Below are 24,593 nucleotides of genomic sequence, written 5' to 3' on the forward strand. Positions count from 1 at the left end.
AAACCACTAATCCACCAAATGTCTTTCCTTTTTGTGCTTGCTTTTTTGATAATAAAAAAACACATACATGAAATAAGACAAAATAAATAGCATTTTAATGCAAGGCTTCATGTCATGTATTTGGTTTAAATAAGTACCAAAAGTAAGATGCAACACACTTTCTACAGCTGCTTTATTTTCCAAAAACAACATCATAAAAATACATATTCAGTTAACACACACCACAAAAAAATAGGCTTCCAGTAGCTACATAAGGGTATTAAATACATGTTTACATTCATGATGCCAGTATGAAACAACAACGATGAATATTAACTCATTCACTGCCATTTCCAAATTTATTCGGGAATTGGAAAATATGATGTAGAGCGCCATTTTTAGATTTTCTTACTGGGGGTGCCGAGAAAACGCTGGTCAGACATCTGGCAATGTTTTTTTTTTCCTTCCAGAAGGGGGCAGCATTTCTCTTTTTTCCATGTCATCGCTTTGTTCCAGCTTCAGCTGTTGTTAAAGCGCTATATAAACCAAAATGTATGTACGTATTGCATTGTATTTTGGACAGCTGCCCCCTTTCAAGCTCATATAACTCCAGACCCATATAACTTAGGAATTAACTCTTTTCTGATGAAAGAAGAGAGTCTAAAGTTTCTTATGTTGCATTGAATGTTTATGTAGTCCTAAAACTCAATATTTTGTGGGCCCTGGAATTTGAGTGACAATGACAAAAACCCTGGCACTGGAGTGGACATATTTTTGCACATTGTCTGGCAGTGAATGAGTTCAGAAAACATGTTCCATTGAGATGTCAAGGCTTTGTACCGTCATTGTTGTTTTTTGTTTTTACATTGTACCGGTGTATACAGAATCACAATTACATTAGTATTCCAATCCATAAATGACAATATTTGGTTTCACAAAAAAATCATCAAACACGACAAAAACAGTGCAAATAAAGACATTGCATCTCATTGTGATGATGCCATTGTAGTTCGTTTAAGGATGGTTGAAATGGTCACATCATCCCAGGGGGAGTGGTACATCCCATAATGGCACACACACATGTAGAGAAACAACATGCTGGATGGATATGCAAATGTTATGACATCAGGTGTTGGTGGCGGGGGAGTCGGCAACCAATCACATTGCTCGTTGCCGCAGAGCCCCGCCTTCTGTCACATCGCCGTTGCCTGGCAGCAATCGCGTCAGCTCTGGAAAGAAATGATGGGATATTGGACCTTTCAAAATAAAATTCTCATTCGCTGCCATTCCTGAATTTATTCAGGAATTGAAAAGTGTGACATGGAGCGCCATTCCCTAATTTGTTTGGTTTTTCTTGCGGGGGGTGTCGTTAAAGTGCTGGTCAGACCTCTGGCAATGTTTTCCCTTCCACTAGAAGGCAGCATTTGCTTTTTGTCCATGTTAGCGCGTTGTTACAGCTTAAGGTGTTGTTAAAGCGCTATATAAACCAATATGTATGTATTGTATTGTATTTTGTACAGCTGCCCCCATTTCAAGATCAGATAACTCCAGAATTTAGGAATTAACTCTTTTTTTCTGAGGAAATAAGAGAGTATGAGGTTTCTAATGTTGTATTGAATGTTTATTTAGTTCTAAAACTCTATTATGTGGGCCCTGCAATTTGAGTTAAAATGACAAAAACCCTGGCACTGGAGTGGACACATTTTTGCACATCGTCTGGCACTGAATGAGTTAAAGTATAGGATTTCATCAGTTCACACTGTGTGATTATCCAACATAAAATAAATCTTCAGAATATCAACTTTGCTTATTCTCAAACATTTGAGATTTCAAAACTAAATTCTTATTGAGGGGCTCACTTTCTCAAGTGCTCTATCACCATACATTTCAAAATAAAACTTCCTGTATAACACTACAACCCTTTTACCATCATACTCTTTTCATCCTTCTGCAAACTTTGGGTCGAGAATCTCACCTTTCATCTCAGTTCCCGTCGTGCCCTCATCTTCCTGTCCGTTATTGGTTTCGATGTTGTTTTTGTCTGACTTTTCCTGGTGAATGACAACCTGGTTGGCTTTTGCCGCCGCTCTGGCAGCTTTGTTAGCATCTACGGTGTCCAGCTTGACAAGGCACAGTGTCTGCAGCAGACCCATGGCGTCAAAGTCGTCACCTGGGCTTTCTCCTCTTTTCTTCAGCAATTCCAACACCTAAAAACAATTATCATTAAATATTGTCATAGTGGTCTATTTAACAACAACAACAAACAAGACATAATGGCACAGAATGGGACGAGGGGACCTTATCACACAAAATGGAGGAAATTGTGGGACACAATAAGCCACAGTAAAGGACAACCGACACCATTTTTTTGTTTCCTAACTGACATCAGAAAAAAACGTTTTATAGCATTTAAAATACCCAAAACACGCAGGCTGATATTTTTAGTCAAATGCAAAACACCAATAAAAATGACTTAAAGTGTCCCAAAACTACTTTAAATGACGTTATTTATGTTTTCCTTCTAATTTTGCCATCAAAACGGTGTTTTCAGATGAAAAAAGTACCCAAAATGCATTGTGTGTCGCTTTCTCGGTCAGGGGCGTTCCCTCCGTGAAGTCACTTAGGGCATCGTCATCAACTGGAAAACAAGACTTCCTGAATATTCAGGTGAGTCTTAAAACGTAAAATATAGCTATAAGCTGTGGAATCTTTGTAAAATACGCGCAGTAGAAGTCATTTGAAGCCATTTTACAAATTATGGACACAACTTGTCCAGGGGTGTCGGTTGTCCTTTAATGGAGACTGTGCAAACAAAATAGTAATGTCATATTTTGGATTATGTATCCCATAAATCCAGACCTTGATGTACTTGTAGGACTTGAGCTCGCTGATGTTCTCCTCCAAGAAGAGCAGATAGAGAGACAGGTCGTCCCATTGGCTGCTGGGTTTGGGCAGGACACTCACTGTGGGCAGCAATTGGTAAGTTTCCAGGAAGTGGGCGTAGCGGTGACAGAGGAGGGGGCGGAGACTGGCATAGATCACCACAGGGATCAGCGTAGAGAAGACGATTAAGTTGACCAGGCTAGGAGGAGAATGCTTCCCGTTGGCTTTCAAATTAAAACACACTTCACAGCATTTTGGTTTTCATGCTTCTGACTTTTCAAAGTAAAGTTTCCTGCACATCTCAAGTTCCATGAGGTCTTTTCCAAATAAAATAGCTGAAGAAATGAAATGGAATATGTCATTAATAAGTTAGTAAATAAATAAATGTAGCAATATAGTTAGATAGATGGAGATAGCATTAGAAATTAAATGTATTATTATTATTATTAATAATAATAGTATTATTATTATTAATAGTATTATTGATATTATTATTACTACTACTATTATTATTATTATTATTATTATTATTTAAATTCAGTCGTTATGCTTCTCGTGTTCCATCCTTTTGAAATGGTTGACATTTCACAGGAAAAAAAATCAGTCCCTGTTCTAGTGTGGTTTTTCAAAATAAAATTTCCTGCAGAGAATTTCAACATTCATCTAAATGTCCCTATTCCTGTTGCGTTCTGTCTAGTATGTTGGCTTTCTAAGTTTCTATTTATCTGACCTTTTCCACAGTTTGAAACCTATCATCACATCTACCCTTCCAAAATAAAAGACTTTACATTCTACATACCTGAGCAATGTGAAGACTCCCACAGCAATGAGCTTACACTGCACACTTTTGGGGACGGTGGAGTCATTGGCAAGCAGGCCCACTCTTAGCGTACAGCCAAAGTCGTCGGTGAGTGGGGCTAAGTGCAGGTAGTAGGCCAGGTAAAGGCAGGCGCACAGCAGCGTGGCCAATGTCAGACCTCGGCACAGCAAGTACCGGGCCAGCAGGACACGGCAGCAACGCTTGGTCATCAGGAACTTCTCCACTAGCGGGTAGTTGAAACAGCCCTCTGTTGGGTCGCTAAAATTTTAGGACAACAACAAATAGTCATTAGTGAAAATGGAGCAAAGGAGAAAGATTTATTTTGAAAGGGTAAATGTTACAAAACTACAGTGATACCTCGGATTACGAACCCCTTGGCTTACGAACTTTTGAAATGAAATTTTTACCTTGGCATATGAACTATTTTTTGGGATACACACGGAGTTGCCATAATAAGTGATGTGTCATTTGTGAACGAGCCCATTCTCCTAACAAGAAAATGGTGGCCACTGTTTTTGTCCTCTATTCCCCAGTCTACGGTTAAAGGTTATTATACAGTACAGTTTATTTCTTTAATTATAATACAATAGCACATTTATTATACATAGACTAAGGTATATTTTGTGTAGTGTTAAGGCTCAGAAAATTATAAAGTAGAAAATTATGTTTTATGGGGACCTGGGAACGGATTATTCTCATTTTAATGGTTTCCTATGGGAAATTATGTTTGGGATACACACTTTTCGCCTTACACACTCTGTCTGGGAACCAATTAAGTTCGTAAGCCAAGGCCCCACTGTATATCCCATAGAACAGCAAAAGCCTCAGGGAACAGTCCTCTGCTCCCCAACCTGAGAGCTGGGACCAATCATAGCAGAGTCTGGCACTGCCACGTCTGGGATATATATACATATATAGGGCCAATACTACCAGCAAAAAAATTTAGTTCGCTGACGAAGCCTCTTGGATAAGAAGCGAAACGTCCGACACCTTCAAAGAAGTACAGATGACGGCTGAAGAAACCTTCTCATCGATTTAGATTGTAAAGTTTAAAAAAAATGTATGAAAATATTGATAAAAATAGAAAAAAGTTCAATAAAAAAAAAAATAATAATAACATTGAGATGCGAGCGTATACCTGACGGATCCATGCAAAGCATCGGTGGTCATGCGCTTGGCGAGGGTAACAGCTCGGTTGTAGCATCGGTCCAGCTCCTCCATTATAAAGCCAAGGTCCGACTGCAATAACGGTGCTGACCAGAACCTCCAGAACAGAGCCGGACTATACGTCAACATGGCCACTAGCAGTAGAATGTATGGGAAGAACTGCACACCAAACACAACAAAAAAAATGGGTGAGTGAGAAGTATAGTGTGTGTGTGTGTGTGTGTGTGTGTGTGTGTGTGTGTGTGTGTGTGTGTGTGTGTGTGTGTGTGTGTGTGTGTACCTTGTGCAGCCAAAGAGGTAGCGTGTGTGTGTGCACAGACGCCCAGCAGTACGAGTCTACGTACGCTGCCTGTCTTAATGAGAAGTTGCTTGGGGCAAAGCAGCTGATTTGAGTCCCTAAAAGTCCACAAAAAAATGTCAACACAACTCACATACAGTGAATACGTACCACCGCGCGCAACTTTCATCGCGTTTATGAGCTTTCCTGGTTCGTGAAGAATATACAAAATGTGATACGAGACTTATAGGAGAGTAGCGTGGCTTAACGCATTCACTGCCATTCACGAATGTATTTGGGAATTGAAAATATGACATAGAACGCCATTCCCAAATTTGTTCGGGTTTTGTTTTTTTTTTCCATGCTTGCTAATAGATAGCTAGCTAGCTAACTTGATCTTGCGCGTTGTTTCGGGGAAAAAAAAAACGGGTCACCATTGCTGGCTACTTAGCTGGTTATCTATTTGCGATCTATTAGCTATCTAACTAGCTAGCTAGCTATCTATTAGTTATCTATTAGCTAGCTAGCTAGCTAACTTGATCTATTTGAGTTATTCCCGATTGAGTGAATGCTGGCGCATGTGGCTGCCGCTGCTCACCCACAGAAAAACTGATCCTGTGACTGTAAAGTGACCTTGAGAGTTTTGAAAGGCGCTTAGAAATGAAATGGATTATTATTATTATTATTATTTCCTTCTGTATAAGTGACATCTGTTTTTTTTTGTGCTTGTCGGAAGTAATGAAACGGTGCTGACCGACGGATACTTCCTGTGCGAAAGCCAGTGAGATAAGGAGGAGTGGAAGGCCCACGGCCACGCAGGTCACCATTTTGTCCACCGCCAATTCGGTGCGCACACTGCGGTATCGAGCTTGATTGGGATCCTTCAGGAGGAAGTCGCTAAATACGTACTCAGTGGCCACGTGGGCGATGGCCATGATCACGTTCTGTGAAGAAAGATTATGAACAGGTAATTAGCAGTCCATACAATTGTACTAATGCAAATGCTGCCCCCTCGTGGATTAGAAAAAACATTGAGGTCTGAACAGCGCTTTATCAGCACTCCCGCAAGTAAGTCTTGAAAATCGATTAGCTGGCGATCTTGTTATCTCAGAATCAGAATCAGAATCAGAATCATCTTTATTGCCAAGTATGTAGAACACACAAGGAATTTGTTTCCGGTAGAACACGCTGCACTAGTATCGTTGTCAAAAAAAACTGCTAAGTGGCACTATACAGTTCCATTTTGGCTACTGTTGAAAGAGTTCAAAGAGTTAATGGCTTGGGGGAAGAAGCTGTTTAAATCTAGCTGGCTATCTAGCTATTTAGCCAGCTACTGTATCTATTCGCTAGGTATTAGCTATCTATTTGCTAGGTATTAGCTATCTATTCGCTAGGTATTAGCTATCTATTCACTAGGTAATAGCTATCTATTCGCTAGGTATTAGCTATCTATTCACTAGGTAATAGCTATCTAGTCGCTAGGTATTAGCTATCTGTTCGCGAGGTAATAGCTATCTATTCGCTAGGTATTAGCTATCTATTCGCCTGGTATTAGCTATCTATTCGCTAGGTATTATCTACTTACTCGGTGTTAGCTATCTATTCGCTAGGTATTAGCTATCTATTCGCCAGGTATTAACTATCTATTCACCAGGTATTAGCTATCTGTTCGCTAGCTATTAGCTATCTATTCGTTAGCTATTAGCTATCTATTTGCTAGCTATTAGCTATCTATTCGCTAGCTATTGTGTATCTTTTCACTAGCTATCTAGCTTCCTATCTATTTGAGTTACTTCCTGGTTGAGTGAACGCTGGCGCGTGTGGTATTATTATTATGATTATTACTTTATATTAGAAAAAACTAATGAAGAACATTAATCAACAAAATATATACTTTTATATATTATTGGTCATGGTTTCATGCTTTTTGACTCAGCGGACACTGTGCTGCTCCTTTTGGTGTTTGTAAACATGAAATCCTGTAGTCATGGTATGCAGACGACAGACGTGTTAAAGTTGAAAAGCACGCACACGTAACACTCAACGTGACTCGTGACTTGAGATTTGAATGACACACGACAGTCATCACATGAAGCATTTCATTTGTTTTTCAACGTGATCTCAAGGAAACTTCCCTAAATTATTGTGTGATCGGTAAAGTGCATACAGGCAACTGTTTCCAGTTTGCTACATTGAATACATTCAATCTAATGACAGTATATTGAGTATAGACATATGTTGAGATAAATGCAGTTTATAATGACTGTGTATTCAATAACACACTCGTGAAACGTTATCATTGCATTTGCATGAATTTTAACAGTATTGCCTGTGTCACACAAACATAACCCCGCACTACATAAACGCGCTCAAAAAAAACGTTACAAAAATACACCAGACACGAATGAGCTTGTCTGAGGCATCTGTCGTAATCGCTGTATTGCACTGCACGTGCAGCTGTCTGCTTGAGGTTAAAAATAAAAGCATGCACAAAACAAGCTGCGACAACAAATACAACCCAACAAACCCATGAATAAGATAACTTTTCTTTTTAACATAAAATACGTTTGCTCTCTATTTGATTTTAACAACATATGCAGTGAGTGGGGCATTATTTACAATTAATTCACTGGCAATCATAACAAGAGAAGCTTAAAATATTAATTGCACCTCAAGTACATGAATGCACCACTTAAAATGTACTGGAAACTGATTAGCAAAAAACAGATGGCTAGTTTAAATTGCAAAAAAAAGCGACGAAATTAATGAGGAAAGATCTCACCTTTCTGTTCTTTACTAAGCGATTACGACTCTAACATGATTGCATGTCCAATAACTTTGGAAACAACGACGGGGACTCGAAATTAGATGGAGTGTAACAAATTCGACTCCAAGTCCTTCAACAGTTGTGAACAAAGATAATTTTTCTCTACGAGACGACTTCCGGAATTCCTAACTGCGATGGCTTCATGGACCAGAAACAACCTCGGATTTTTGACAACAGTATCCTTATAATGTTCTACACGAGCGATTAAATTACATTTCTTCAAGATTTATTAGAGATTATTAAAAGGGGTTATTTACTGTCCCGTTACTGTTGTTTTAATGTATTTTTAAAAATCCGTGAATGTAACACCAACGATTTAATTCTCTTTATCGATTTATCGACTATCGATCCATCTAATGTTTTTCGGATTACCAGCGCAACATAACACTCACTTTTAATTTTGCAAAACATATGCTACGGGAAATATTGCTTTATCTTGCACGTTTGGTTAATGAGGGCAAAAAACTTATCCCGGGACTGTAAAGTGACCTTGAGAGTTTTGAAAGGCACTTAGAAATGAAATGGATTATTATTATTATTATTATTATTATTATTATTATTATTATTATTATTATTATTATTATTATTATTATTAACACAAAACCGCGCCAGGTTGCTTCTGTTTTTCCATCGCGGTACATTCTTATAACTTCTCACTTGGGAGTCAAAAGTAAAACACACCAGAAATACCGGTAAACAATGTAAAAAAAATATACACCAGCTAAAACGTTTCCATAGGTCTAAGTAGTTTTATGCTGAAAAGGCTTACCCGGAAATTGTAGTCTTTTTACAACCACCACCTTTGCCAGCTCGTGTCCCCATTCATTCCCTTTGACTCGCATCCTCTCAGCGGTGGCTGGCCCTCCCCTCCCGCTTCAGTTCGCCTTGAAACATGGCTGCTCCGGCGTTGCTCAGGAGCTCCGAACCGGCGCTGTGCCCGAGCTTCGCGGAGGTCTGCTCGTTTCTGGAGCGCTACGGGGCCGTCCTCGACCTGCCTGAGATGACGTTCCCGCAAATGGAGGGCTACCTGCGCGACAAGACGTCAGGTGAGGAGCTAATTTTTCCATTATTGTGGCGAAAGGAAGAAGTGGTGGAATAGCTGCGACACTCGGAGGAGGAGAAGGAGGGAAAGGGGGTGAAGGGGGGGGCACCCGGGCACCATCGCTACTTTCCTCGCGATGATGGTGAGGGTGATGAAGATGTATGTTCGCTTTGGTTAACATCAACAGCCTTCGTACAGCGTTGCACCAGATATTGACATTATCATATCTCGCATTTCAGTCTTCCGCCATTTGATAAAGCAAGCAGCCATAAATGAGAACAAGTTCCAAGTTGAACCCGTAGAAACCGTCGAAGCTAACACCAAGCTAGCGCCCCGCCACCCCGCGTCCCCACCACCAAAAAAGCCTTCATTCTCATTTGCTGTTGAAAAAAAACATACTATGATTCTAAGGGGATGAGTTGTGCTCGTGGTCATTTAGAAGTGACGAGACGTGGTGGATGTTGTGTGAAAGAGAAAACTTAAAATGAGTGAATGTAAAGAAGAGAAGGAAGCCATGATGCAGCCTGGTTAGCTCTACCGAAGTCTTGTCAGGTGTACTTTTTTTAAAATTTGATTTCATTCACTGTCAATAGGAATCAAATTTCGAACTGACGTTCAACTTCATGTTTGTTTGTTTGTTTGTTATTAACAGTAATGTAATCGTCACTCGTCAAGAAAACGAGAAGGAGGGTCGCTAATAACAGTGGATGAGAATTGGTGGCTGTCAAATTTGCGCATGCGTAGTCGGGGCCTCGCCAGCGCGCTAGCTCAAAAAATTAGCATTGATGCTGAGAGTTGAAACGATCGCCCTGTTTGATTATTGCCATATTTGTGCCTGAATAAATCGGTTTCACTCAAAATGTTACTGTACACTACCAAGCCATGCTTTCTAAATCCAATTGTTTCAGTTTTAAATGTCGTATGACGTCGTAACCGTGATTTACGACAGTACTTCCGATACAATATTTTATTATTATACAATAACATTTCTATCTAAGTAATTACACTGAAATTCAATGCTAGTATCTTCTTTAAAAATGTTCATGAAACACAATTGTTGCATTCAGTGAAAGTCTGAAATCATGATTTGTTGCTAAACACATGCATCCATCAGGGCTAGTGTTTATAACATGTTTTATGTAATTAGAGATGGTTTACAAAAGCGGAAAATGTCTGCATACTTTTAAAGATGTAAATTTCCAGTCATTTTCACTTTCTTTTTCAGTTCCAAAACCTCTCATCGAACTTCATGTGAAGCTGCTTCGAAAGCTCGGCAAGAGCGTGACGACGGAGCGCTGGGAAAAATACCTGGCCAAAGCAAGTGAAGCGCTCAGTTGGTCAAAAGTTGACTTGAGATCTGTGTGAGAATGAAGTTTCAAACAGCTAAATCCACTGTTAATTTTCTCGTAGAGTTGCCAGGAGCTGAACAGTGCCTGGGCCTGGGAGCTGGAACAGAACGGCTACCAGGACATGTCCATGGAGTGCAAGTCCAGCATCCTGAAAGTATGACATTCACACATCTTTAAATAGTCCACTGGACAACATTGTTACAATCATATGTCATTATGTTCCTGTGTCACAATCCCACTCAGATTGAATATTTATTGGTCTGCCTATCTAACTCCTTAAATATGCCACTTAATACTGGAATTTGCTGTTCGCTGGTCTTCAAAAAAATCCTCAATTTAGTGTTAAAATCAGTCAGTATTTAATTTTGTTATGTCAATTAGGTACCTGTTTGTAACTCATCTTAAAGGGCAACCGACGCCTCCGGACAAGTTGTGTCCATAATTTGTAAAAAATGACTTCTACTGAGAGTATTTTACAAAGATTCCACGGCATATAGCTATATTTTACGTTTTAAGAGTCGCGCTGAATATCCAGGAAGTCTTGCTTTCGAGTTGATGACGATGCCTGACGTGATGTCACGTCTGGAACGCCCCTAACCGCGAAAGCGACACACAATGCATTTTGGGTCCTTTTTTTCATCTGAAAACACTGTTTTGATGGCGAAATTAGAAGGAAAACATAAATAACGCGATGGTGAATCGTTGTGTGTTGCACCAAGACTACTATTTGATACTAGTTGACACAAATGCCCAGCAGACAAATCAGCCTATTTCCAATGGAGCTTGGGCACCATCTTGTGCATTTTCTGAGCACTACATTGGATGCCTCAAATGCCTCAAAATGAGACGGCAGGACTTCTTGAATCGATTGCAAACATTTATGCTTTCCTCTTCAGAACTACAGTAAAGTCTCGTTATATCGATATTCAAGGGAGTCCGAAAAAATATCGATATAACTGGGACTATCGATATATCCGACCCTATTTGCATGTAATTTTCTCCGTGCGTGCATAGAAATAGTATCGATATAACCGGGACTATCGATATATCCGATATCGATATAACGAGACTTTACTGTATTTGAATCATATTCATAACTGGATGAGTAACAAGAAAGCATCTTCTCCGAATCTGAAGCCATTGTTTTGATTCTTGAGCAAGGCAAGACGTCCTGGCGTGATGTCACGAACAAGGGGGCGGGACCTTCTGAAACTCGCAATTTCCGGGGTCATTTTAAAGTATTTTTGGGACATTTTAACTCATTTTTATTGGTGTTTTGCATTCGACTAAAAATATCAGCCTGCGTGTTTTGGGTATTTTAGATGCTATGAAACGTTATTCTGATGTCAGGGAACAAAAAAATGGTGTCGGTTGTCCTTTAAATTTAACAGCACTCTACCAAACAAAAACCTAACAGCACTTTACTAAACAAATGTGGACCAACTGGATGATCACATTTTATGCATTAGACAAGATTGAAAAAGAAAATGAAATAAGGCAAAATACCAACATTGTAAAATATGTATCGCACAGTTGTTGGCAATCACTTTGCATTTTCTCAGTATCTTTGCGAGTGCCAATTTGACGACAACTTCAAGTTCAAAGCGCTGATCAACGAGGAGGAAGCGGACAAGATGCGCCTGCAGCCCATCGGGCGGGACAAACAGGGCTTGATGTACTGGCTACAGTTGGACCAGGAGCAAAATATCCGACTGTATACGGAAGAGCAGGACGACTTGGACGGCTCCACCTGGAGGTGCATCGTCAGGTACAAGAATTAAACGAAAGGTTTACTTTGCTATCTGGATTGTGTTTCTAACAACTCGAGTGTCCTTCTCGACGGTCTCCTCAGGACCCGCAATGACTTGGCTGATGCTTTGGACATCCTAAAGGCCCAAGTTTTTCCGAATTTAAACCAGGACCAAGAGCAGAAACTGTCTGAATCGAGTCCTACCCACAGAGAATCAGGTTTGTGAATAAACAATATTTTATACGTTCAAGTTGTCATTAAAGATGACTGGCAAGCACGATATTTCAGCAAATAGAAAAAGACATCATGCTGCATGGATACCATTGAATGAAGCGGTTCAGAAAATGAACGAATGGATGGAATTATTAGAAGTGTAATAGTACACCATACAGTCACCTGACGTTCTTTTTTTGTCTTTCATCAAAGTGCATGAAGATGACAAGCACCTCAAGAACTCCGAAGATGTCACTGACGATGTAGAAATTGAAAAAGACGAGCAACCCCTCAAGCAAGGTAAGATTAACATTACATAAGTGACTTTAAATTGGGGCTGTGACACTCATCAATTGTTTAATTTCTTAGTTGTGTAGGTTTTTATTTGAAACGTTTTTTTTTAAACTCATTTAATGTATTTCTGAATTTATTTGGGAATTGAAAAGTGTGACGTCGAGCGCCTTTCCCGAATTTGTTCGGGTTTTCTTGCGGGTGTGCCGATCAAGCGCTGTTTTTCACTTCCATGAGGGGGCAGTATTTGCCTTTTGTCCTTGTTAGAGCTTTGTTACAGCTTCAGCTGTTGTTAAAGCGCAATATAAATCAATATGTATTGTATTTTGTACAACCCCCCAATTTCACGCTCAGATAACTCCAGACCCATGTAATTTAGGAATTAACTTTTTTTCTGATTAAAGAAGAGAGTACAAGGTTTCTAATGCTGTATTGAATGTTTATTTAGTTCTAAAACTCAATATTCTGTGGGCCCTGCAATTTGAGTTAAATTGACAAAAACCCTGGCACTGGAATGGACACATTTTTGCACATTGTCTGGCACTGAATGAGTTAAAGTAAAGCATCTCATCAGTTCACTCGGTGTGATTATCATACTTAAAATTTAATATTCAGAATATCAACTTTACTTTTTCTCTAACATTTGAAATTTCAAAACGAAATTATTACTGAGGGGCTCACTTTCTCAAGTTCTCTAACACTCGCTATCATCTTACTTTTCAAAATAAAACTTCCTGTATTGCTCTACTATTACCATCGTACGCTTCTCACCCTTCTGTAAACCCTCATTTCAAGGTCATATAACTCCAGACGCATATCATTTAAGAATTAACTTTTTTTCTGATGAAAGAAGAGAGTCGAAGGTTTCTTAGGCTGAATTGAATGTTTATGCAGTCCTAACCCTGGCATCCGAATGGACTCATTTTTGCACATCGTCTGGCAGTGAATGAGTTAAAAGGATGGTGATATCAAGAAAGCCCACCTGAGCAACTGAACATTATTTAGCACTTAAGATGGCAGGAGGTGCTAACTTCAATTTAACATTAGGCTGATTGTGACTGGCTGAATCAAAAGTCCCAGATTTGTTTCGCATTGTCGTCATTGTATGTATCTGTATTTGAATGTATCTGAAAAAGTGATTTTGGAGGTTAAAAAAATATTTGTCATTTTCTGCTACTAGTGGGAAACGTAGAGCAGACAGTGAGCATCAAGCAGGAGGTGAAAGAGGAAAAGACCAGAGATCAAGAACCTCCTATCGATAACCACGTGAGCACCATCACCTCCGTCATCAAATCAGAAAGCCGTGATTTGTCTGCCGTCACGACGACAATGCCCAAGGAAGAGGAAACCGAGCGGTCCGTGGTCAGGAGCAATCAACAGGCTAAGATACCACTGAAGAAGAGAGAGCTGAAGCTCGCCGAAAGCTACCATGGCAACCACCTCAACAACAACAATAGCAGCAGCAGCAGCAGCATCATAGTGTGCAACCCCTCGGTCATACAGAGTAAGGATGTCTCATTAGCACCAAGTGGAGGCCAGGCAGCACAACAGCAACCTGAGCTGGCCAACGGGAGGTCGTCGATTGTGTCGCATCACGTGGGGGTCATCCGTGGACCAACATCCAACGAAGAGAATGGCTGCAAAGCGGCGGAGGAAGAGAAGAATGTCCATGGAGTCAACGCAAGTACGGAAAATATGCCATTTGTTTCATGTCCTGCCCTGCAAAAGTATCGTATTTTCCCGTGTATTAGGCGCACCCAAACACCTTAATTTTCTTCAAAAGTTGATCATGCGCCTTATATGTGAAGTAATTTATGAGCGCCTTTCAAATCTCTCAAGGTCACTTTATCAATATAATCAATGTCTGCTTTTTTGTAATCAATATTGAACAATACAAACACGGCTGCTCACAACGGAAAGCTATATGTACGGGGTCACCGTTGCAGGCTATCTAGCTAGCTAGCTATCAGAATCAGAAAACTTTTATTTGTCCCACAATGGGGAAATTTGCTATCTATTAGCTGTCTAACTAGCTAGCTAGCTATCTATTTGGCATTTATTAGCTAGCTAGCTAACTTGATCTATTTGAGTTATTCCCGGTTGAACGGGGTCACTGTTGCTGGCTACCTAGCTAGCTATCTATTTGCTATCTATTAGCTAGCTAGCTAGCTATCAGTTAGTTAGCTCTTAGCTAGCTATCTAACTTAGTCTATTTGAGTTATTCCCGTTTGAACAGGGTCACCGTTGCTGGCTACCTAGCTAGCTATCTATTTGCTATCTATTAGCTGTCTAGCTATCTAGCTAGCTAGCTATTTATAAGTCATCTATTAGCTAGCTAGCTAACATAAAGTAACAAAGTAAAAAAACAAAAACTAAATAACAAATAATAAATATGACAACACAAATGAATATTATATCTTAAAAAAACACAAAACTTACTACGAGTCTAGACTTTGATTTTGTTGACGTCTGGTTTGAGTTTAATGAATTGCCGAGGATAAGAAAAAAATGGAAATACATTTAAAAATGTAAACAAAGGGGTATGTTCAAAATAATAATAGTCAAATGTTTGTTTCAACTAAGGTTAATGTGATTTTTTTTTTTTTTAAACCAATGAGTCTGGAAATTTTGAAATGGAAAAATTGCAATGTTAACATTTGAAATGTGTAGGAACCCAGGAGATGGGGCGCATGTCAGTCTTGGTGAGGAACGAGCCCGTCGTCATGGACACGGTACCCGTCGACCAGGCTGTGAAACCAAGTCCGGACAACGAAACCGACAAAAGTGTCCCTCAGGGAGAGGATCCAGACTTGGTAACACGAGACCTTCCCATGGAGACAGAATTAAACAAAGATGACCACCAGAAGGACGTGAGTACTTTAGGAAAAGTAGAAGCAGAGGCGAGGGATGAGGAAGCCATCAATGGTGCTCTAGTGAATCAGTCATGCAAGAAGGATGCCGATGGGAAGAACCGGCCAAGAGAGGAAGCCTCCTCGGAGCTTCAGAAGGAAGGAATCCGCTTGAAGATCAAGATTCCGCCTCATCGCAGGAACAAGTTGAAGGCCAAAGAGCAGCAGAAGGAGGCGTCGCAAGGGGGAAGGTCCCTCCGGAGGTCTGCCAGGATCTCCAGGTTTGTCACCCACATTGTCACAACACATTGGATTAGCCTTTATTAAAAGCCGCCACTCTCACGGCGCCATTTTGAAGTCAAAACAACAATAAAAAAACGATTAATTGTGTGAAAATGACCTCATCTCAAATTTACATTACACAGCAGCAAAGGATGAAAGGAAGAAAAAAGGAATGGAAGAAGTAGAAAAACAAAATACAGGAGCTGCTGTAAAGGCAGCCACGCTCGCGGCGCCATTTTGAAGTCATCTCAAATTTATTTCACAAGGATGCATATTGTAATTCAGTTGTCCATTTTTTTCAGTATTCTTTTCCCATATACTTTCCCATATACAGTAAAGTCTGGTTATATCGATATTCAAGGGAGTCCGAAAAAATATCGATATAACCGGGACTATCGATATATCCGACCCTGTTCGCATGTAATTTTCTCCGTGCGTGCATAGAAATAGTATCGATATAACCGGGACTATCGATATATCCGATATCGATATAACGAGACTTTACTGTATTATTACATTATTATTATTATTAAAGAGTTTTAAATTTGATAACCGTCATTTTTCAGTCCCAATTGCTGTCGCTTTATTTTTTTCCATCCCATCATTAACTTGCATCATATGAATATGTGCTTTGTCAACCATACAGGCCAAGCTCAAAGGCACCAGAGGGCCCGAAAAAAAAGAAAGGGCAGCAAAAGCAGACCATAGAAGAAGAAAATGATGAGGATGACGAGGAAGGGGAGGAGGAAGAACAGAACATGAAGGAGGAAGATGATGATGACGAAGGCGGTGATGAAGAGCAAAGTGTTGCTGCCAAGAAAAATGGAAAAGCAAAGGCTGTCGTCCTCGCCAGGAAGCGCAGGGTAATTGGAGCCTCTTCTACACTCGTTGCTCATTCATGGCAACATAAGGACCTATAATAATAATAATAACAATAATAATAATCACCATAATAATAATAATCATTCAGTTATTAGCTAACTCTTAGCTAGGTAGCTAGCTTTCTATCTATTTGAGTTACTTCCGGGTTGAGTGAACACTGGCGCGTGTGGCTGCCGCTGCTCACCCACGGAAAAAAAATCCAGTGACTGTAAAGTGACCTTGAGAGCGTTGAAAGGCGATTAGAAATTAAATGAATGAATGAATCATTTAGTACGGCCTTAGAAACCTTGGATTCTCTTCTTTCATCAGGTAAAAAAAAAAGAGTTAATTCCTAAATGATATGGGTCTGGAGTTATATGAGCTTGAAATGAGGGCAGCTGTCCAAAATACAATGCAATACATACATATTAGTTTATATAACGCTTTAACAACAGCTCAAGCTGGAACAAAGCGCTAACATGGAAAAAAAGAAAATACTGCCTCCTTGTGGAGAAGAAAAAACATTGCCAGAGGCCATTGCCAGCGCTTTATCAGCACCCAACCATGAATAAACCAAACCCGAACAAATTCAAGAATGGCGCTTCTACGTCATATTTTCAATTCCCGAACAATTTAATGAATGGCAGTGAATGAGTTAATATTATTCCACGGAACAAATATTTTATCGTTGGTTTTAAATATAATTCTGCGCTTTTGATAATGACCCTCAACCGCCATCTTTTTGATGTGTTCAGGGTAAGCGGAGACACCGTTGGTCCAACATCAAACGTCACAAACAGAATGAAGAAGATGAGGAGGTGGCGATGAATAAAGTTGGAGGAAGCGAGGAGGCCGACGAAGGAGGAAGCCATTCGGACGACTCGTGCCAGTTTGAAGAACTTCCCAAGGAGGACGCCTGCACTCACTGCGGCCTTCCCAACCACCCGGAATTGGTATCTAACAATTATGTTTTTTAAATCTGATGAACGTCATTGCTTACTTATGTTTTGCTTCATCTTAATCTATCCGTGTCATCATTAGATTCTATTGTGCGACTCATGCGACAGTGGATATCACACGGCCTGTCTACGACCCCCACTCATGCTCATCCCGGATGGCGAGTGGTTCTGTCCACCGTGCCAGCACGTAAGTCAACCTCTGGAATATTGTTATAATAATAATAATACATTTAATTTCTAAGCGCCTTTCAAAACTCTCAAGGTCACTTTACAGTCACAGGATCGTTTTTTCTGCAGGTGACAAGCGGCAGCCACATGCGCCAGCGTTCACTCAACGCGGAAGTAACTCAAATAGATAGAAAGCTAGCTAATACATAGCAAATGCCTGGATTTACACTGCGGCGCCAAGTGTCTAATGTGGCCTATTTACATAACATTTGATGTCAGACCACCTCGAATGTAGTTTACCGGCCTCTGCTTTCATAATGACAGCAGGTGTTAGATTTCTATTATTTGCATGCAATTTTGCATCAGATTTAGAAGAGGCGTGAAAATATGAGTCCACATGATATTATATCGAATCACCTACAAATGTTTTTAGCGATTTTAGCTCATTATTACAGGTGCTCAATAGCCTGTGTTTCATGTGTACATCCAGAAGCTTCTGTGTGAGAGATTGGAGGAGCAGCTGCTGAACCTAGACAGCGCACTAAAGAAGCGAGAACGTGCGGAGAGGAGGTAATACATCACACACACACACACACACACACACACTTCTGATTAGATCGCAAACTAGTCCAGCAACATCGACTCATGTGTTGATGAGTTTAAATGACATACGTCTGCGCCAGGCGGGAGCGGCTGGTGTACGTGGGGATCAGCGTGGAGAACATCATTCCTGTGAGTGCAAAGCAAAATGGAGGACAACACACACACATTTAAGACTTCAGATGTTATATTGTCTTCTCACAGGGAAATGAGGAAGATGAAAAAATGGCCAAAAAAAAGGATGCCAAAAAGTCTAAAAATCTGGGGAGGAGATCAACCAGAACAAGGAAGCACATCAGCTACAGGTTAATGTGTACAGTGATACCTCGGTTTACGAACCCCTTGCCTTATGAACATTTCGGTTAACGAACGTTAAATATATGAAAATTTTACCTTGGCATACAAACTATTTTTTGGGATACACACGGAGCTGCCACAATCGGTGATGTGTCGTTCGCGAACGAGCCTGCTCTCCTAACAAGAAATGGCAGCCGACATTTTTTTTGTCGTCTCTTCCCTGCCCCCAGTCTTCGGTTAAAGCCACGTGATTGGTCAAGAATGCGAGTGAGGGGAAGTGGTTTAAACATTAAAGAGACAGGCAGATGACAGAGAGAGAGTGACAAAATGGATAGAAAACAGTGAAATTTGGACTTGTTTCAACTTTGATAGTTCAAAGACAGAATGTAGACTGCATGGTTAAAATATCCCATCAATCAGGCTCCACAAATAACCCGCACAAGCCATCTGTACACTTGATGCAAAAAGCTATCAACCCAGCGAAACAGAACACAATTGATGAGGAACAAGGTAAAATTATCGCAGAGAAAGCACCTACAAGGGATGATTCCTCAAGATGGTGAAAGAAGAAGGCTACGTTCCTCATCAAGTGTTTAATGCTGATTAAACCGGCCACTCCATTCCATCAAGCCATCAACAACCATCACAAAGGTAAATAAAACGACTTTATTATACTGTACAGTGTATTTCTTTAATTATAATACCATAGCAAATTTATTATACATAAAATAAGATATGTTTTGTGTAATTTCAAGGCTTAGAAAATTAGAAAATTGTGTTTTATGGGGACCTGGGAACAGATTACTCTCATTTTAATGGTTTACTTTGGGAAATTAATGTTTGGGATACACACTTTTCGGGTCTGAAAACTACATATGCCAATTGTTAATTGTTGCTTTAGATTTGATGACTTTGACGATGCCATCGACGAGGCCATCGAAGAAGACATTGGTGACATCAACAGCGGTGAGTGGACAACGTTAGGATTGAAAATATAAACTTGCTTATGATTTTTATTTCACTCTCATATTTCCTACATATATACTGTACATTACATCCATTCAAGGTTGTATGAGCAAACATAATTTTGCTTTTTTTTCACCAATAAATGACTTAGCATAATGCATTAGATTGGATTGGCCTTTCTTAGTCTCGCAGTGGAGAAATTTACATTTCACAGCAGCAAAGTTATGAAAGGAAGAGGAAAGGAAAGAAAGAAATAGAAAAACAAAATACAGGAGCTGCTGGTAAGGCAGCCACTCTCAGGGCGCCATCTTGAAGTCAAAACAACAAAACAAAATAAATAATATGGCAACACAAGGACACAGAGAGATTACAGTAGGGGCAATATTTTGAGTGAATGGGGTGTTTAATCATAATAATAATAATGTGGAACTGTCACGGCTTGGAATTGAAGCGGATTTACGTGGGACAGAAGATGTGAGAAAATGATTACGGGGAAGAGACACTCATTCTTTTTATGCACTTTTGTTATTTTACTAGTGCATTGATAGGTCTTATTTGGAACTGCCGCGGCTTGGAATTGAAGCGGATTTACGTGGCACAGTAACCATGCCATGTCCCAACAGGGGGAGGCATTACCGCCGGTACCACGTTGTCTAAGCACGGCATGGCGAGCCACCGCCGGCCGACGACGCTTGCGGCGAGAAACAGGAAGCGCCGGCGTCTCAACGACCTGGAGAGTGACAGCACGGCAGTGGAGAGCGAGGACGACTTCACCCTCAGCAACAGGTGACATCACCATCACTGCGACATATCCGACATTTTACAACGGAAAAAAAGGGACAAAGCATATGCAGGAAAAGTGGTTATGGTTGCATGACTGTTGTTATATTAGCGTATTTTGATTATTCGGTACTTTTTTTCAGCTGCAGCTGTTTTGATAATCATAATAATAATCATATATTTTACTTATAAGCGCCTTTAAAAAGGACACTTTACAATTACAAAACAAGCAGATAAATAAAACCACATTGTGGTCCTTGAGTGGAAAAATGATTTGTCACTTGCTAAATTTTCCTTTTCCAGCTCTGAAGATGAAGAATTCGCAGGCTCGGGACCTGCCGTTGACGATGATGAGGAAGACGAGGACAGGGCTAGCTGGGACAGCACGTCGCGACCCAAACGGTCAACAAAAATGGGGGCCAAGCACAAAGCGGGCATGACCAAAAACAGAGTCGGGAGGCCGCTGGGGCGCCGGCGGAGACATTCCTCCGAGGACGAGGACATAGGCAGCGATGAAGGTGAGTCCAATTGATCTCACCAAGCGATCATACTCAAAAATACGCTCATGTCTTGTTTTTCATAAAGACTCCGATCAGGACAGTGACATGTCGGATAAGAAGCGTGGCGGGCTGAGACGCGGCCAGCGGCAGCAGGTCAACTACCGGGAGACGTCGGAATCGTCGGACAATTCCACGACATCTGCCAAAAAGAAAGAAGTGAAACCACGCGGGCGGCCACGGAAGGAACGTTTCTCAAGCGACTACAGTGATGGTAAATATGAGCGAAACGTCCGACACCTCCAAAGAAGTACAGATGATGGCTGAAGAAACCTTTTCATCGATTTTCTTTTTGTAGTAGTACCAGTTCCCTGTAAATGTTGAAAAAAAAATACAGTGATACCTTGGCTTACGAACTTAATTGGTTCCCAGACAGTGTGTAGAGTGTGTCAGGCGAAAAGTGTGTATACCAAAAAATTATTTCCCATAGGAAACCATTAAAATGAGAATAATCCGTTCCCAGGTCCCCATAAAACATAATTTTTTACTTTCTAATTTTTTTAAGCTTTCTCACGTGACTCTGAAGAGGAGGATGAGCACGAAGGTGGTTCGGGTAAGAGGAAGCGTGAAAAGCGGCGAGGACTAAAAGATGAGGAACATCTCTCCACTCGTCACTCCAAATCCAAGCGAAGGCGACGCAACCAAAAAGACGAGGACGAGACAGAGGAGGAAGACAATGGCCAGCCGAGAGGGAAACGGCGTCGATGGAAGCCTTCGGAAGATGACGAGGAGCAAAGGAGGAAGATCTCCAGGACGGATAGAGAATACGACGACCCGGAGAAGATGGGCAGAGGGAAGAGGCGGGAGATGTTATCCCAGCAGCGACGTAAGCGTCTGGCTCAAATGCTGAAGAACAGAAGACCTTCCACAGACGAGGACGACTCGCAAGAATCGGAGTCCTCCTCCGAGGAGGATCGGCCCGTTCGCAAAAGACTCAACCGTATCGACTCGGACGAGGAGGAGGAGGAGGAGGAGGAAGAGGAGGATGAAGACGAGGAGTCGGAGGAGACGAAAGACCACAGTGATGCTGGAGACACGGTGCGAGGACTCAACAAACTCCCGCAATCTAAAGGGGACACACGTGGAAAGGACGCAGCAGCAGCGGCGGGTGGACAGGGAAAACACAGAAGCCCCTCGCACGACCAAGAGGACGAAGAGGCTAAGTCAGACTCGTTAAACTCTGTCCACAACAGTCCGCGCTCGTGATCCGGACTTTGTCTTTCTCGGCTAGGGGTTCTCACACTTTATAGGTCCCCCCCCCCCCCCCCCCCCCCCCCCAAAACCCCAAATAATCCTCGCACCATTTAAACAAAAATTTCCATGTCCGACCCGAAACAGCAGAGGAATTTTAAACAACTTCCAATGCGTCTGTGTAAGTTCTCAGTCGTACAGGAGTGGTCCATCGATGAAAAGGTTTCTTCAGCCGTCATCTGGACTTCTTTGAAGGTGTCGGACGTTTCACTCCTCATCCGAAAAGCTTCGTCAGCGAACGAAAATTTTGCTGGTAGCTCTGGCCTTATATATATCCTTAAAGGACAACTGACAGCATTTTTTTGTTTCCTAACTGACATCAGAAAAACGTTATCTAGCTAGCTAGCTATCTGGCTAGCTAGCTTGCATTTGACTAAAAATATCACCTTGCGTGTTTTGGGTATTTTAGATGCTATAAAACATTTTTCTGATGTCAATTAAGAAACAAAAAATGGTGTCGGTTGTCCTTTAAATGTATTTTTGTAATTTTATTTTACTTTTATTTACAACATTCCCGACACATTGGCAACCACTTTTCAAAATGGTACAACAAAATCGAATGACGTTTATTATTTTCGCAGACCCCCAAGCTAAGGGAAACCACAGTTTGAGAACCACTGTTCCAAATTAATGCACAAGTAGCGACCGATGGACATTGTCGTGATGAGAAAAGAAACGCTTGGGAGTTCACGTGATTATCATGGACCTGACTCTCCCTTCGAGCCTCGCTGTCCTTCTGGCAGCATTTATTCAAGTCGCCCCCCGGCCTCCACGCTCTGGATCACGAGACTCAAAGTCACTTTTTTTGACACTGCTGTACATATCGTGTGGCCTGGCCGTGCGCTCTTATTTTATCTCTTTCTCGCTTTCTTCCTTTTGTAAAATAATAGATGTTGCATTTTAGTTCTCTTGTAAAATATAGTGTTCTATTTTCTCAAAGAAGGACGAGGAGCAGCATTTCGGCAGTGAATGGCCAGCAGATCCTCACCAGGCGTGCTGAAACGGGTGAGGGACACCCTAAACAAAAATTTCCTTGAATCTGCTTAAATAAAATAATAATAATATGATTACTCCATACCCCCACCCCCAATAATTACAATTCAACATGTACAGTGAAACCTTGGTTTACGAACCCCTTGGCTTACGAACTTTTCGGTTTACGAACGTTACATTTATGAACATTTTACCTTGGCATACGAACTATTTTTCGGGATACACACTGAGCGCCACAATGAGTAATGTGTCGTTCGCGAACAAGCTCCTAACAAGAAAATGGTGGCCACTGTTTTTGTCCTCTATTCCCCGCCCCCAGTCTTCGGTTAAAGCCATGTGATTGGTCAAGAACGCAGCAGTAGGGGAAGGGGTTAAACATTAAAGAGACAGGCAGACAGAGTGAGAGAAAACACACACACACACACGAAAGGGAGATGAAAGAGTTTTAAACCAAAAAATAAAAAAAAGGTTAGAAAATGGATAGAAAACAGTGAAATTTAGACTCATTTCAACTTTGATAATTCAAAAGCAGAGTGTAGACTGGAAGGTTAAAATATCCCATCAATCAGGTTCCACAAATAATCCGCACAAGCCATCTGTACACTTGATGCAAAAAGCAATCAACCCAGCTAAACAGATCACAATGGATGAAGAACTAGATACAATTATCACAGAGAAAGTACCTCCAAGGGATCATTCCTCAAGATGGTGAAAGAAGCCTATGTTCCTCATCAAGTGTTTAATGCTGAGGAAACCGGACACGCCATTCCATCAAGCCATTAACGACCATCACAAAGGTAAATAAAATGACTTTATTGTACAATACAGTTTATTACTTTAATCATAATACTATCGCACATTTATTATACATAAAATAAGGTATATTTTGTGTAGTTTTAAGAAAATTAGAAAGTAGAAAATTATGTTTTATGGGGACCTGCGAACGGATTATTGTCATTTTAATGGTTTCCTATGGGAAATTATTTTTTGGGATACACACTTTTCGCTTTACACACTCTGTCTGGGAACCAATTAAGTTCGTAAGCCAAGGTCCTACTGTAATTCTTAAGTTTCTTAAGTCGCACAAAGGTTTGAACAAATCTGCTGGCTCCGAATCAAATTAAAGAAGTGGTTGTGTTTCCCAAGTGCACATTCGTCGGGTTGAAACGGATTGGACTGAACATTGACGTGTGACTCTGTTGTTCTGTTACTGTAGTGTCACAATGTCACATCAATGTTGTCTAAGTTATTAAAAACCAGCACTGCGAGCATCTCCTCCAAAACATACTGTGACTATGTTTTTTTTTTTAATAAGTACTTTGTCTAGTAACATGTCAATTATTTCTCTTCCTTTACTGCAGGAAAATAAAAGGGGAGAGCATGATTGCATTTATTTACTAAAGTATGTTATTGCTTAAAGGACAACCAACAC

The 24,593-nt window shown here is 40.7% G+C and overlaps 2 protein-coding genes across 3 annotated transcripts; one reads left to right on the forward strand and one right to left on the reverse strand.

The window, feature by feature from the left end:
• Positions 1-161: 161 nt before the first annotated feature.
• Positions 162-8,067, reverse strand: LOC148888708 (pannexin-1-like). 2 transcript variants are annotated; one of them, XM_089013102.1, is made up of 8 exons: positions 7,909-8,067; positions 5,881-6,070; positions 5,130-5,245; positions 4,821-5,008; positions 3,662-3,940; positions 2,839-3,007; positions 1,955-2,186; positions 162-1,208 (listed from the first exon to the last, which is right to left on the reverse strand). In XM_089013102.1, exons 2-8 carry the CDS (start codon positions 6,059-6,061, stop codon positions 1,138-1,140), a joined length of 1,236 nt encoding a protein of 411 aa, XP_088869228.1. In that variant the 5' UTR covers positions 6,062-6,070; positions 7,909-8,067; the 3' UTR covers positions 162-1,137. The 2 variants fall into 2 exon arrangements, with proteins under 2 accessions (XP_088869228.1, XP_088869227.1); XM_089013101.1 differs by having other exon boundaries at positions 2,839-3,061.
• A 707-nt stretch (positions 8,068-8,774) lies between these two features.
• rsf1a (remodeling and spacing factor 1a) lies at positions 8,775-24,446 on the forward strand. Its single transcript, XM_089013091.1, has 19 exons — positions 8,775-8,999; positions 10,221-10,312; positions 10,406-10,498; positions 11,907-12,112; positions 12,197-12,312; positions 12,521-12,607; positions 13,779-14,282; positions 15,269-15,728; positions 16,376-16,592; positions 17,346-17,543; positions 17,632-17,736; positions 18,208-18,287; positions 18,401-18,449; positions 18,522-18,622; positions 19,516-19,580; positions 20,204-20,366; positions 20,664-20,878; positions 20,946-21,131; positions 21,423-24,446. Exons 1-19 carry the CDS (start codon positions 8,846-8,848, stop codon positions 22,121-22,123), a joined length of 3,792 nt encoding a protein of 1,263 aa, XP_088869217.1. The 5' UTR covers positions 8,775-8,845; the 3' UTR covers positions 22,124-24,446.
• The last annotated feature ends 147 nt before the right edge of the window (positions 24,447-24,593 follow it).

Source organism: Hippocampus bargibanti, linkage group LG14 (genome assembly GCF_051943395.1).
Source record: "Hippocampus bargibanti isolate YZ-2025 linkage group LG14, ASM5194339v1, whole genome shotgun sequence".
In the NCBI taxonomy this organism is placed as follows: Eukaryota; Metazoa; Chordata; class Actinopteri; order Syngnathiformes; family Syngnathidae; genus Hippocampus; species Hippocampus bargibanti.